Genomic DNA, 15,534 nt, shown 5'->3' with positions numbered 1-15,534 from the left:
GAAGGGGTTGCTCGTGTCCTGGAATCATGGAATAATTAGGGTTGGAAAGGACCTTAAGATCATCCAGTTCCAACCCCCCTGCCATGGGCAGGGACACCTCACACTAAACCATCTCACCCAAGGCTTTGTCCAACCTGGCCTTGAGCACTGCCAGGGATGGAGCAGGGAAGAGAAATCCTCTCCTAAATGAAATTTTGGAAAAGAACAAAAATCCTGCATTCTATGAACAGTTCTTAGTACTCTTGATAAATATGTGGTAATAGTGAAAATTACTCTGCAGATGATTGTTAGGATTTGCTCAATAAACCATTGAAAGAGTGATAAAACCTCTAAATAGCACTTTGGGCATATTCTAAACAAGGCCAGCAATATTTGTTTGTGGAAGCATGTCAACTTTGATAACAGATGAAAGTACTAATAGAATCACAGAATAGTTAGGGTTGGAAAGGACCTCAAGATCATCTAGTTCCAACCCCCCTGCCATGGGCAGGGACACCTCACACTAAACCATCCCACACAAGGCTTCATCCAACCTGGCCTTGAACACCGCCAGGGATGGAGCACTCACAACCTCCCTGGGCAACTGATTCCAGTGTCTCACCACTCTAACAGGAAAGAATTTCCTCCTTATATCCAATCTAAACTTCCCCTGTTTATGTTTTAAGCCGTTGCCCCTTGTCCTGTCACTACAGTCCCTGACAAAGAGTCCCTCCCCAGCATCCCTATAGGCCCCCTTCAGGTACTGGAAGGCTGCTATGAGGTCCCCATGCAGCCTTCTCTTCTCCAGGCTGAACAGCCCCAACTTTCTCAGCCTGTCTTCATACAGGAGGTGCTTCAATCCCCTGATCATCCTCGTGGCCCTCCTCTGGACTTGTTCCAACAGTTCCATGTCGGTTTTATGTTGAGGACAGCAGAACTGCACACAATACTCTAGGTGAGGTCTCACAAGAGCGAAGTAGAGGGGCAGGATCACCTCCTTCGACCTGCTGGTCACACTCCTTTTGATGCAGCCCAGGATACGGTTGGCTTAAATGTTATCTGCTTGGTGTTAGCAAAGTCTTTAGAGAAAGGTTTTAATAATTAATGTATTACAATTTACCCACGTAGGGGTGAATGTTCTTTTTTCATTTGGAGGGAGGTGGAAAGAAAACCCTTTAGTATGGAGCTGTAAATCCTTTGCAGAGAAGACTGGTTTAGTTCATTATCCTCATAAGAGTATGTCCAGTCCTTTGGAAGTACTGTTTCATTTTGGAGCTTTCATAGAGATGAATTATCTGGCAGAATCACGGAATTGTTAGGGTTGGAAGGGACATCTGGAAATCATCTAGTCAATTTATGTCTTTATGGTGAGTGATAATATCTAAAACAGGGTAAGTGTTGTCTGACTTTTTAGGGAGATTCTTACTTATTGAAAGACACAGGGTATATCTGTAGTAAATGAATACAGTATATTTTATGTATACAGTGAGACTTGTGTAGGCGTTCCATCATCAACTTTCTTATGATTCTGTCTTTCTGTGTTAAGGTTATTGAGGTGCTGAGGAGTACAAGCCCTGAGAAAAATGAAGCATTAGAAGCCCAGCAGCAGATGTCCTTGTTTCAGAACCGTATCAGAGAGCAAAATGCACATTTGGAGATGCTGCGTGAGAAAGCACATGACCTGGAAGTACAGCTTGAGTCTTCTCAAAAGGTAAAAACTGGTTAAAGTGCCTTTATAATTAGGAGTTGTAGGTAGTTAGGGTTTTCGTGTGATCATGCAAGCCAAGGTGGTACTTTCTGGAGGAAGATCCTATAATGAGCTTTAAATTTGTCTGTGAGGTAACACTGATGCTTCAGGAGTGAAACTACACTTTAGCATGGAATTAAAAGTTTATTCTTCTGAAGGTAATGATATTCACCTAAAGCAAAGGAGCTGCTTACAATTTAAGTTTGTTTTTTGTTTTTTTTTTTTTAATGAAACAAGGGATTTAGTTCTGGCTCTTGAAAATGTGCTAATTTGTTGTAATTACTCCATTGGTTTCTGTTGCAGAAGGGTTGCTGTTTAACGCTGTTACTCAACTGTTGTATAACATGAAGAAATTTCCATCAGAAGCAGGTCCATCTGGTTTTGAGCCTTTGGCACCGGGTGCCCAGAGAAGCTGTGGCTGCCCCATCCCTGGCAGTGTTCAAGGCCAGGTTGGACACAGGGGCTTGGAGCACCCTGCTCTAGTGGAAGGAATCCCTGCCTGTGGCAGGCAGTTGGAACTGGATGAGCTTTAAGCTCCCTTCCAGCACAAACTATTGTAGGATTCTTTGAGGCATGTAGGAACATAAGTGACGGAGGCTTGCAGTGGGGTGAAGGTTGCTGGATCTGCTGTGTAAGCATACATTAAAGAACAGCCTAAAAGGTCTGATTTCCTTTAAGCACATAACCAGCAATGCCATGGGTAGAAGCCTTAAGGTTTTAAGCGAGTCAGATGAGTCAAAATGTGAGATGGCTCTTAAGTACTCCTGCCTGCGGGAGTAAATGGATGTGGGGTGGAGAGGCATCTGTAGCTCTGATAGTCTTTATTTTAAGTAAAATACCTGAAGTTTGAGACAGCTACTATTTTATTTCTTTTTGGAGTCAGTGACGCAGCACTTGTTATTGCTTAGATAATTTACTACTTGTTACCGTATTTGTTACCAGAGTCAGTAATCCTTTCAACTCTCAAGGATGTGGTTAAAAATCCTGTTGCCTAGGCCAATGATATACCCAGCACTTAATATTAAGTATTATTTAGGAAGATAAATTGAAAGCATGAGGCTTAGGGAAATTAAAACATATTTCAGTGGCATATTTCATATGCAGTATTTTTTGTTTCAGAATACCAAAGATAAAGAAAATACATTTGCCCAAATGGAAGAGAATATGGAAGATACAATTCAACAGCTATGCGGAAGCACAGAAGGAAAAGAACAAGATGTTAAAAGTCTCCAGGATCTAGAGGCCTCAGAAAGATTGTCTGTACTACAACATACCCTTTCTCTCCGGGACTCAGAAATAACAGATTTGAAAAATGAAATAGCTTTATCCAAAATGAAAGAACAACAACATATTGAAGAACTGAGAATCAGTCATGAGAAGGATATTTGCAGACAGTTGGAGAATTTGAGGGCTGAGCTGGAGAAGTGCCATAGAAGAGAAATTGCAGAAGCCAAGCAGGTATATGAAGAAGAAATTATTTTAAAATATACGAATGAACTTGAAGAGATAAAAAGAGAACTCTGTGCTCTGAATTCTGAAGAGCATGTTCAGAGTTTGAATGGCATAATAATTGACTTAAATAAGAGTCTTCATGAGTCTGAAGTTAATAAAGAATCCTTGAGAAAGAGACTTGAGAACCAACAGGAAGACTTCGAGAGAGAAAAATCTGAAATTGAGACTAAATACAAGGATTTGATTGATGGGCTTAAGCTGCAACTTTCTGATGCAGAAGAGCAGCTCAAGGAAGCTGAGCAATATAAACAAGTAAAACAGTCCTCAACTGGAAAGATTCAGAAACTGAATTCTTTCATCAAGGAATTAAATGAGAAGCAACTTTATGAGGCTAAAGCCACTATAGATGTAAGGCAAAAGCATGATGAAGATATTGTCTCCAATAAAAAGGTAATGAAATTGAGGGAAAACCAGATTTTACCAGAGATGAGAGCAGAACTTGATGAGATATGGAATAAGCCACACCAGTTAACGGGTGAAGATGTGGTAGTTCATGAAGAGCTAGAGTTCCAGCAGGGTTTGGGAGTAGGCTCCTCAAGGGATCAATTAGTAGAAATTAAGGATTCAAAGATCACAGAGAATAATGAAAATAGTGAAGGTGATAACCTGTCTCAAGGACACTTGCCAGAAGTGGGGCTTTTTAGTGGTGATGAAGGTATATTGGCTAAGTATCTCATCTCCACTGAGAGACCAGGAGAGTCGTATGCATCCAGCACCTCTGAAGGTTATGCCATTGAAGAAGGTAGGTGCAGTAGGTATGGGTTAGACAGTATGCTTCTAGAAAGCAGCAGAGATTTTTTATCTGCATTAAGCTTTGGCCTTGATGAGGAAATACATCCTAGTGATTTGGCTCAAGAGACTTTTGAAGAGACTGAGGTGAGTGCAAAGGCCTTTGTTTCATTTCTGTCAGATGGCTCACTGCACCAAAGCAAAATAAGTGACCATGGTGGTGATGTAAAGGATGATGAGACAACCAGTTTAGTAGAGAGATGTCTAAAGCTAAATGAGCAGCTCCATGAGAAGGAGTCAGCCTTGAAGACATCTTATCAGGAGACCCAAGAAGCTGTTGGAAAATGGGAAAAAGTAATGGCTGAGCTCTCACAAATGCATGTGGAACTGGATGAGGAACGTGAAGCACGGATCTCTTGTGAGAAACAACTTCTTCAGAAAGCAGAGAAGGAGAAAGAACTTGAAAACAAAATAATGTTTCTAATGAGGCAGCAGGGCAAGGATGGAGAAACTTCAACACAAGTGTCAAAATCCTCTACCTGGCAAGACATGATAAAAGACCTCCAGGAGGAAAGAGAAATGCTGATGGTGCAGCTGCGAGCTCAGGAGCAATTAGTAAAAGATGTTCAAGAGCAGAAAACAGCTTCTGATTCTGTAACAAGTGAAGTACAGTCTCTTTTTGGACGTCAGTTAGCTGCTTTGCAAAGTCAGAGGGATCAGATGCAAAGCCAGCTTGATGCTCTGAAGAATAAGAACCAGACAATAGCAGAGCTGCTTGGTCAGAAAACTGTATCTGAAGAGACATTGCTAAAAGAACAGGAGCTGCTCAAAGCTGAAATCAGTAATAAAGAACAAAATTTAGCACTCTTATTAGAGGAAAAAACAGCCTTAGGAGAGAGATTATCTGATGTGGAGGTGGATCTAATAAAAGCAGGAAAAACACTAGCAGACAATGCTAGCATCATTGAGGACCTTGAGAGAAACATACAGGAACTTAATGCTGAAGTGAAGAACCTCAAAGAAATACATGAGTGTGAAAGACTGGAATATGAGGAGAGGTTAAACTTCAGCAACCTAGAAATCCGTAAACTTAATGCTGAAATAAAGGCCAAAAGTACTGAATACAGTGAGGAAAAAAGCCAGTTGACTGAAGAAATTGCCCATTTGAAGAAAGCTCATTTGGAGCTTGAGGCTCGCTTACAGGAGTCCTTTCAGTCTGCACAAGCTGCACAGGAGGCACAAGCCAAGCTGGTGAAACATTACAGAGAGGAAATGGATAAAATGGAGACTCAGCACTGTGCTGAATTAACTAAAGTGAGTTTGACACACGAGAAAGAGGTAGGAAACCCAAGCAGGAGGCTTGGGATTTTGGAATGCTTAAGGTAGACATTGTAAATGTTTATATGCCTGTTTGCAGATAGAAGAATTAAAGGCTGAAATAAAAGATAAAGTAGAAAACCAGCAAAAGTTGGAAGAAGAAAGAAAGGAACAGATTGCCTTAATAAAAAAGGTAAATGCTGTCCTTTGGTTGATTTCAGAGAAGCAAACTCATTTTGTGTTGTTTAAGCAGTATAAATGTTTTAGAGATGCAAGTATCTAGTAATTGGGTCTTTTTTTTTCCATGGTGCCTTTGAATTGGGGTCAGGAGGAGGGGAGAATTCTGGTTATTTTGTTGAATCAGGTTCTTAAGCTGAGTATTCTCTGCAGGTACATGAACGAGAGCACGATCGTGAGATCTCTGAGCTGATCACTAGACATGAAGAAGAAATGGAGAAGCTCCGTGCTGAGCTAAATAAAGAACAGCAGCTCCTGTTGGATGAACTTCGGCAGCAAATGGCAGCCACACACAAAGCAGAGATCGAGCAGGCTCAGCTCCAATCCCAGGTGAAATATAGGAGCACAGGAATTACTGCAGTGGTTACCTGGCTGTTGCAAAAGAAGGTTCCTTGAGTTTTGTGCATACAGTGTGAACTCTTTTATGCTGGTAGTCCTGGGTAACAGTTGGATTTGATGATCTTAAAGGTCTTTTCCAACCTGGCTGATTTTATGTAATGCTGCCATTGAAGAGTTAGGAGTGGTGGGTGGTAGTAGATATTTTCTACAAGAGTTCTCCGGGATCCTCACTGCAATTATATTTTAATGTTGATTTTGAAGAAAACTGGATGCTGAAATTGATGGGTTACAAAACCAAAATAAAACAACAACCAAAAAACCCAAACACCAAAACCAACCAACCAAAAAAACCAAACCCCAAAAATGCAACTGTGTCATTTTTCATGGCTAGATAAGTTTAACAGATGAATATAAAGAAAATACCAACCCCCTCCCACTTTTTACTTATCCCACTAATGTAATTAGGAATGCTTCCTGCTAAACTCATGTGTATGAACCTGATCTTTTCCTCTCGCTACTTACTGGGTTTCTTGAACACTTCCACTAAATGCAAACTGGAAATGGGAAGAAATGCATCCAGTGTCAGGTCTAATTACAAGGTGTTGCTGTAGTGTTGAGTCTATTTAATAACTGAAAAGTTTGATTGGTCTATTTTCACTGCCATTTCTAACTGTTGAATATTTAACACTTTTTTTTTAATGAAGCATGGTGAATTTTACTTTACTTTTCCAATACAACTTCAGAATTTTGCTTCTTAAATTACAACCTCTAGCAAATATGAGGAATTTTTCCTAATAGACAGTGAAAGGTTGGGGCAGGCTTGTGTTCTGATCTGACATTGTGGAGGAGTGGACAGACACAAGGTATTTGGTTGGAGAAGTTAAGAGGCAGGTAAGGAAAGCATTTTGCACTGAGAATGCTGTGCAAATCTTACTGTAATAAAAAGCAGCTTATTTTCAGGGTTCTGTCTTTGAAAACCACTCTTTCTTCTGCCATGAAGAAACACTTTCCAAGTACAGAAAGATAAAACTTAGATGTGTTAAACTGCATGTGAAAAAAGTGAAAGTATTTTCTTAGAGGGGAGGGGAAAAAAACCGTTCTTTTTTCTCCATTACAGACACTGCACAGCCTTGAACTGGAAGCTTTACGTCTAAGCTTAAATAACATGCATACCTCTCAGCTGGAGCTTACACAGTCTAACTTTAGAAAAGAAAAGGAAACTGCCCTGGTGGAACTCCGGGAGATGCTCAATGATAAGCGTGCTCAAGAGGTAGCAATTCTGCAGAGCCGCCATCAGCTGGAGTGGGAGAAGATTAAAGAGCAGTGTCTGAAGGAAAAAGAAGACCTAATGACAAAGCATCAGCAAGAACTAGGTATTAGAATTTGGGAATAATGGACCAGACATTGAAACCCCATCAGCATTTGTCTTCCTCCACAGGTTCCTGTCTTGGTGTAGAGCTGACACATTAATACATTAATACAAGTGTAACCACTTAGGAGTTCTTGAATGTAGAGGCTGAGAAGGAGAACTCTGAACCAGATGGTGGAAGAATCTGGGTGGGGAGTTGTGGATACTGTTAGCTGGGGGACTAGTGGAAAGACATTTCTCCTCAAGGAGGCTATGAAGAGAGTTTCCTTCTTGCTGCTGCCTGAGACTCTTTTGATGTGTCTCTGGAGACAGAGATGATTCAGACACTTCAGAGTGATGTGCACTGAAATGCTAGCATCTAAAATGACACTGATAGGCATTTGATGGTATATCTTTAGGATTAAAGGTATGAGTTTGGATAGAACCTGCTACCTTACACTGTTGCATGCCTACACCTGTGTTTGATGCAGAAAATGGTAATCTCACCTATATTTCTACTTATCATTTAATCATAACATTTAATTTAAATTTATTAATTAGTATTTTATTTCACAGTTGATCAGAGAAAGAAAATAGAATTGGAAATGGAAGAGAAACATACCCAGGCATTAGAGGTACAAATTCTGTTCTTCATACAAGAAAAAGTTAAACTCCTTTCAGTAAACTAGAGGTGGTAGAAGTCCTGTGTTTGCTACATATTTATTGTAGAGGACAAATAAAAGGGGGAGAAAAGTACTCATTTACTGAGTGTGTTTGCTTTAATAATGCAAATCTTCCTCCCTTAGACTCTCAAAAGACATTGGGAATTGGAGTCTGATATGCATTTAAAAAACACTGTTGAAGAGCTGTCTGGAAAACATCAGACAGAAATGGTGGAACTACAGAAAACTCTGGAGTTGGAATTAGAAAAAGTCAAATCAGAGCTGGGTCATCTTTCTCTGGAGAATGAACAGTCTAAAAGTAAGTGCCATGGTGTGGGAAACAGCTGTGTTTATTGAACAATGGCAAAGCTAGCTAAGTGTTCTTAGAACCTGCATAAAAGGCAAATACAAGCTATATCCACGTACTCAAAAACTGAGCCAATGGCATAAGACTCTCTTGAAAACAGGATGACACATTAACAGGCTGCCGAAAGAAGTGGTGACTGCTTCAACCCTGGCGGCATTCAAGGCCAGGTTGGACGGGGCTTGAAGCACCCTGCTCTAGTGGAAGGTGTCCCTGCCCATGGCAGGAGCTGGAACTGAATGAGCTTTAAGGTCCCTTCCAATGCAAACCAGTCTGTGATTCTAAGTAAATGAAAAATTGCTTAAAACATCGTTAGCCATCTTGTGCTTTGACATCTACAGGGTATGAGATGGACTATATTTTCCTTCAGGTGTATTAAAGGGAGGCACTGTTTTGCTTCCAGCTGAAAACCAGCTTTGGCAGTTAATGAATTAACCAAAATTCTATTGATTATTATCAATAGCAGCTGCTTCTAATAAAAAACCCACTAGGTTTGCTCTGGGACTAGTTAAAGCTTAATGGAACAGTAGTTTTTTTAGACACTGTTCTGGAAGTAACCTTTATAGACTACTGTAACTGAGGTTTTCATTAACAGGTACATCTGTTTATGCCTTTTGCTGTGGTACAGATAGGAGATAGAGCTAGGAAAAGTTTGTGTAGGTCTCAGAATCTGACACGTTTGTCGAGATAATGGTTGACTGCCACAACAGTGTCAAATTTGCTGTCAGTGGTGGCATGAAAAGGAGCCACAAGATGCAGAATGCCAAGAAGTGAAGAGTCATAGCTACTCAGGTTGCCTAGCTTCTGAGGCACTATGCAGGTGAGAGACATGGGAAATGAGGAATGTGCTCTAGGGAACCTTGCTTGGGCATGGAGGTTGGACTAGATGGCCCCCGCTGGTCCCTTCCAACCTCAGCCATTCTGTGATTCTGTAATACTCTCTCCAGGTAAACGCAACTGCAGTATTAAGGGTGCTGGATGATGCTGGCAGGAGGCTGCAGGACCAGGTTTCAGAAGTGAAGCATAGCCTTTTTGGCCTGCCAAGGACTGGATGCTTTCACAGTGTTTGGCTCACCTTTGGCTGCTGTGAGAACATGCTAGTTCTTCCCAGCCTGCGCTAACTTTACTGAATTTCCCTGAACCTCTACCATTAAAATCTGTTCTGTGAGGATAACATGGCATCCCTTGCAGCTCACTGGGGCTGACCTGTGGTCACTTGATTGCAGAATCTCTCTGTGCAGGTCAAGATTTGTTGACCAGACGAGGTAGTAGCACATTTAGAAGATTCAGAGAGTGCTCAGTGCCGAGGTGGAGCATACTTGGCATGAGCTTTCCCAGTCCTTCCTGTTCATCTCTTGGTCATAGGAGAAATTCTTTCTTTGTAGGATCTGAGAAATGCTTGTTTCCCTGGGTATGGGCTTCTAGTTCAGGATGCTTGTTTGTGTAAGCAGAGAGCAGATGCTCATAACCAACAATAGTGTTGGAGGGATCTCTTGGCTAACAGCAGAGATGCAGAGGCTGGGAAGCACTGTGTGGAGATGTTTGACTTTCAGATGCTTTACTCTTCAAGTATTTTGTGATTCCCTCTGAGCTACCATTTTAGTCTAGAGATGTGCATTTCTATTTCAGTTGCATAAAAGCTGTACAGGTTATTCAGTAACTGGGATGATGGTGTAACAGAACTCGCTTTTAACTTTAGTAAAATGTATAGAACTGGAGGAGCAACACCAGTTAGCCATGACAGAATTACAACAGCAGCTGCAGGCTGAACATAACCAACTCCTAGAAAATATGAAGATGAAAAGCCAAGAAAAAGAAGAGAATCTTCAGAAAGAGGTAAAAAATAATTAAATACTCATTTAAAGTGATTCTATATAGCAAAAACTAGACAGTATACATGCAGTTTTGGTGACTTATTCATATTTAGGCAATGTATTTACAAACTAATACTCAACTCATGAAGCGGGCAAATACTCTGCGATTTTCCAGTAATTCAGAGTCTTTTGAATGCAGTTGCCCTTGTGCCATTTGGTGCTTTTTCTTCATCTGTATTTATGTGCTTAATTTTCTGGTTCTTGTGTTTCATTTTTATATAACTACTACTTTATTTTTGCCACTGCTGATAAATATGGCATCAAGAATAAATTCATCTCTCTCAGAGGAGTGGGTCTAACAGTGAAGTGCTACTCCGTATCTCTGATTGCCCAGATGACTTGCTGAGATTGTCACTAAGCATTTCTACCTATTGCTGTCAGAACTGTCTGTTGCTTATCAAATAAGTAATTAGAATGAAATTGGTTTAAGAAGTTGAGGAGTTTGCAGTGTTTAACATGTCTTCTGTAGCTGGAGAAACTTCAGGTCATGCATGAAGAACTCAAGACTCGTTCGCAAGAAGAAGTCAGGCACCTTTGGTCTCAACTTGACAGTACCCGAGCAAATCGACAAGAGCTAAGTGGTAGGTTCAGAACTGATGCACTTTCTTTTTTGCCTCTTCTTCATGTAGAAGTACACATTATTGACACAAAATACTTGTGCTCATGTACCGGAACACGCAGGTAGGTCACAGTGTTCTGTTTCTGAAGTGTGCAGTGAGTCAGTGTCAGATGTGTAGTTGATTCTGCAGTGTCAAAAAGTATGGTGTCACTATGGAGAAAAGCTCCCTCCTGTGGTTTTCCTTTCCCTTCCCCCTCTTTCATGCACACTATCAAAATTGTTAGTGGAAACCAAACATTTTTCATTGCAATGTCAAATTAAGTATGAAGTAATTAAAAAAGGGAGAAAATGCTGGTCAGTGCAATCACATGCTCCTATTTGTAGTCAGTATGGGAGCAGGTATGAATTAAATTGAGCAAACTGTTAATTGTAGGTAGGCAGTAAAGCTCACTGCTTAGTTTATGGCTTTGGGTAGTTTATTGTGACTATTTTATCTGGAGATAATGAAGAGATGAATCTGCTTAAAAAAAGGCAGAAATATTTTAAAATGTGATTAGGTTGTATCTTGAGGTAGAAGTGGCTTTTTTTCCTCCTTTTGGTTTTGACGCAAATACAATAAAATGCATTTTTCATTGACACTCAAAATGGAGATTCGTCATCTTTTGAAAGGCTACTAATTCTTCAGTACAGAAAAACTCTTGAATAAAGAGATGTGTAATTTAAACTAAAAACATTCAGGTGGTACTTCTGAAATCAGAATGCATGACAGTGTTGTTTTCTTATAAGGCTAAAAATACCCTCCTTTTTCCATGATGATACTTCTGTTTAAAAATAAACATACACTCTAAATCTAAAAGCAACAAAAGGGAAAACATTGTGCACAGCGGTTAAAGATAATAGGTTTTATACAGTCATAGAATGATTTGGGTTGGAAAGGACCTTAAGTTCCAGCCCCCTGCCATGGGCAGAGACACCTCACACTAAAATCAGTCTTATGTGTATCTGTATTAAGCTTATGAAAAAGTTTTAAAGCCTGAGAGGAAATAATGGCTGGCTGAAATCTGACCATATGCTTTATATATCTTAGGATTATTGTTTCAAGATTTAAATGTATGGAAAAAAACTTCATTGAACAGACTTTACCTTGACTTTGTCTGTTTTGATATTACAAATTTATAACAGATACCACTTTATAGTACTTGCTAGAATTCTTACATTTCCTCTCTGTAGCCCTTATCTTTATTAACCTTTCAAATGTCTCTCCATGTTTCTAACTGCCCACATTCCCATTCTTTGGACCCTTTCTGTTTCTTCTTCATCTTGCTTGAGATGGTGAAGCCAGAATGCAAGTCCATGGTCCAGGTGAGGATATCTCTTTTGGCGTGTGAGATATTAGAAGTGGTTTTACTCTGCTTTCCTTCACTTGAGTGATCCTTTGACAATGCATTTGGATTGATTTGGGGACTCGTGGTGGTGGCAGCTGGATCATGGAATCACTGCTCTGATATACAAATGATAATGCCAGTTCAAAACTGTTAAACACTTCTCGGGGTTAATGTTGTGCTGGCAGACTTTACTGGTTAGGCAAAACCTACCCATGCCAGAGTGGACTCCCCTTGCCTATCCCATTGGTGGTGCTATCAGTAACTGCTACAATGAGCCTATGTGATGATAAGGCAGTATTGCAGGACTCTGCGTGTTACAAGCCCAGACCTGAAACACAAGGAAATGAGGAGGTCTAACAGTTTTCTGGTAGTTTTGATTCTTGTCATGAGGGTGGTTTCTCTGAATGCAGTGTAAATGAAGAACATAGGTTTACTGACTTCTGAGGAGGGAACATTTTGTCTTCAGAAGTTTATTTTATTGTGTAGCTTCTGGTATAACATTTTACCGCTGTCTCAACAACTAAAATATAGCTGAACTTCACAGAATGATTTAGCCTAAAGGTATATGCTTCTGAGTGCTGGAGTTGGTTTTGCCTCCATTCCAGAGCTAAAAGAGCAGCTCCTGGCTCGTGCATCACAGGTGGAAGAAATAGAGCGTTTAAAACAAGAATTTGAACAGCAGTGTCAGCAGAGAAAGAGTGAGCATGAAGCTGAATTGGAACAACTGAGACTTTACTTTGAAAAGAAGCTAAGCGTTGCTGAAGAAAACTACAGAGAAGAATTGACTTTGCTGCATCAGAGACTGCAAGAGCTGAAGGACTATTCACTGTCAGAGTTGGAAATGAGTCAAGATCAAGCAGGGGACATCAGGTGATTATTCCTTTTCCCTTTATCTCATGTTGTGACAGCATTGCTTGCATTATATTTTTAATAGTAAAGATGATGTTAGCTTCTAAATATATTGGGATTGAGCATTAGGTGATCTGTAGTTAGAAATCCAGTGATGGAAGTCACAAGTGTTCAGTCCTGAGCAGTTGTTATAGTTGCTTTGTGCCTACTTTCTGTGCATCGTAAATCAGCAAGTTCACTTAATTTGTGACACTTTCCAGTCTTAAACTTGAAACCTTTTTTCTCAGTTCTTCTGTCACAGTTTTTGAAGAGGCTGCTGAGGAAGAGAGAAAGGATACGCTTGTTCAGCTAAACCAACAGGTGGAACGACATCAGGTAGGATTTTTGATATAATAAAGTTCTGTTGCTCATTACATGACCTGTATGAAAATTGATGTCAGGTGTTAATTTGAGACATTTTCAAGACATATTTTGAGACAGGCTTAATTATTTTTGACAAGTATATTGTAAATTGTGAGTTCTCAGCCTAGCAGAACAGATGAAACAGTGTTCTGTGATTTTGTGTCCTTTGTTTGCGTTATCCTGTGCCTAGTGAGGAGCTTATCAAGGCTTTTCTACACAAGTGCAGAGCTCATGGTGTTTCTCTTCTCTATAGCTTCTGTGCCTTCTATTGCTGCCTGTTCTCTTCAAATGCAGTTGCTTATTTTGTCCCTCTTCCATTTACACACCTATTTTTATGTACCTCATTGTAATTTAAGAACCTATTTCTTTGCTCAACTTACTTGAAGTGAACTGAGCGTTTCAAAAAGGATTTTTCTTTTTGGTTTTAGATTTTTTCCTTTTTAAATTAATGATAAAATTAGTGTATTTTATCTTTAGTAAGGAAATGACAAGGAGAAAAGGCATCCCCAGGACAACATGAGCTCCATTTCATTAGTAAACCACACAAAAAATGCATGAGTTATGAGAAATATACACATCATACCTGTTTTATTGCTGATATTTGATTAGCTAGCTGAGTATGAAGCTGCATTCGTAGTAGATAGTTATCTTAAGTTCTGTGGTGTACACAAAGGGCTCTCTTGATTGCTGAGAGTCAATAGTTTCTCTACTCAGATGCATGTGGGACTTCCCCCTCTATTATACACTCAAACAGCTCCTGAAACTCAGAACTGCCTTGTGGCATGGTTCCAAAGCATATCTATCTTGAGGGGCTCTGGTGCTCTAGCAGCAGATGGAGCAGCAGGGACAGAACAAAGCCAGCAGGTTTTTTGGAAACCAGATATCTGCCTGTTGAGCAGGTGCTTTATATTGCTGCTGTCACTGAAAGATACTTGGCATGGTTGCTTCGAAACTGAAGATGTCTTTCTCTAACCCATTTCTTGTGTAGGAAGAACTTGCCTGTTTGCAAGTACAACTTAAAGAACAACACAGGTGTGAATTAGATTCCTTAAGATCTTCCCTTGCACTTCAATATAAAGAGGACCTAATGAAAATGAAAATGGATCTGTCAGACAAATATAGAACAGAAATTGAGGAAATGAAAAGAAAGCATTGCTTAGAACTTGAGCAGCTCCGTGCCCAGCTTTCAGAAGAACATTTAAAAGGTAAGATGATCTGACAGACTGGGAAATAAAACAGTAAGCTGCTTGTGGGGCTTGTATTTTCCTTTAAATAGGCTTAACAGCTTTTGATTTGTTATTATTTTCTGTAAACTATAGGGAACACATATTAACCCCCAGCATTGAGCACTTTGCTTTGTGACTTTGGAAGCACAACTCAACATGCCTATAAAAGATATGGTGACCCGAAGCTGATTATTCTGTAGTGAAATGTACTATGGCTGCGGAGCTGATTGGTTTTTTATTCTTGATGCCTGGGAGGGCACTGTCAAATCCTGAATTAATATGTATTTTAGAATTTCTTAGTCTGTCAGTTATGTTAAATGCCTCCTTTATTTGTGTGAAATAGGCCAGTTCCATAGCGTACACCCACTTCTATGTTCCGTACCTCTTTTGCCTGTGTTTCTTTTGAGGGTTTGACAGTGCTCTGCTCATTTAATGTTAATATTTCCTTTTTCTCCTGTGCTTTCCACTAGTTGGCAGATGTATTAGGATGAAGTTTTTGAACACAGAGGAAAGTATTTTGAAGGAGCAGAATTTGTAATAGGTTTCTTTTACTGTGGAGTTCAGGTTTAAGTTCCTCTTAAGACTAAATTTAATGAGACTTCCTTATGTGATCATAGGTTAATGTAATTTCCTAACCATTGCTGCTTTTCTTGGAAGTATAATTTATAGAAATATACCACCTTGTATTGATTCAATGTGAAATGCATGTATTGAGGTACAGGTAAGGTATCGTGGCAGTTGTTGTATCTGCAGTGTTCATGTTGGAGCATAGTATGACTTTATAATCCATACTTTACAGTTAGCTATATAACATGCAGTTATAGCTATATTCCACTGTATATTGGTTAAAAGGATCAGTATGACTTAACATCTGCAGTTATATTTCTTTTTATTTTTCTTTCATTTTTAATACTAGATAGTATATAGAAAGTGCTTAAGAGTAGCATGTTTAGAGATTTGTCCCATCTGCCTTTTTTGGGAAATGCCTTATGTAAAAATCACGTG

The 15,534-nt window shown here is 39.7% G+C and overlaps 1 protein-coding gene across 1 annotated transcript in view; it reads left to right on the top strand.

Annotated features, from left to right (window-relative positions):
• The first annotated feature begins 1,217 nt into the window (after window positions 1-1,217).
• LOC136009996 (pericentrin-like) overlaps window positions 1,218-15,534 on the top strand; it is a 79,214-nt gene continuing 64,897 nt past the window's right edge. The window contains exons 1-14 of the mRNA XM_065670563.1: window positions 1,218-1,235; window positions 1,526-1,690; window positions 2,846-5,281; window positions 5,385-5,477; window positions 5,675-5,851; window positions 6,978-7,233; window positions 7,785-7,843; window positions 8,015-8,189; window positions 9,934-10,070; window positions 10,578-10,689; window positions 11,997-12,029; window positions 12,658-12,922; window positions 13,189-13,276; window positions 14,292-14,508. Coding sequence (XP_065526635.1) covers window positions 1,218-1,235; window positions 1,526-1,690; window positions 2,846-5,281; window positions 5,385-5,477; window positions 5,675-5,851; window positions 6,978-7,233; window positions 7,785-7,843; window positions 8,015-8,189; window positions 9,934-10,070; window positions 10,578-10,689; window positions 11,997-12,029; window positions 12,658-12,922; window positions 13,189-13,276; window positions 14,292-14,508 — 4,231 coding nt within the window. The remainder of the gene's footprint in view (window positions 1,236-1,525; window positions 1,691-2,845; window positions 5,282-5,384; window positions 5,478-5,674; window positions 5,852-6,977; window positions 7,234-7,784; window positions 7,844-8,014; window positions 8,190-9,933; window positions 10,071-10,577; window positions 10,690-11,996; window positions 12,030-12,657; window positions 12,923-13,188; window positions 13,277-14,291; window positions 14,509-15,534) is intronic.

This window comes from Lathamus discolor, chromosome 3 (assembly GCF_037157495.1).
Source record: "Lathamus discolor isolate bLatDis1 chromosome 3, bLatDis1.hap1, whole genome shotgun sequence".
Classification (NCBI taxonomy): Eukaryota; Metazoa; Chordata; class Aves; order Psittaciformes; family Psittacidae; genus Lathamus; species Lathamus discolor.
This window is presented reverse-complemented; position numbering and strand designations above follow the sequence as displayed.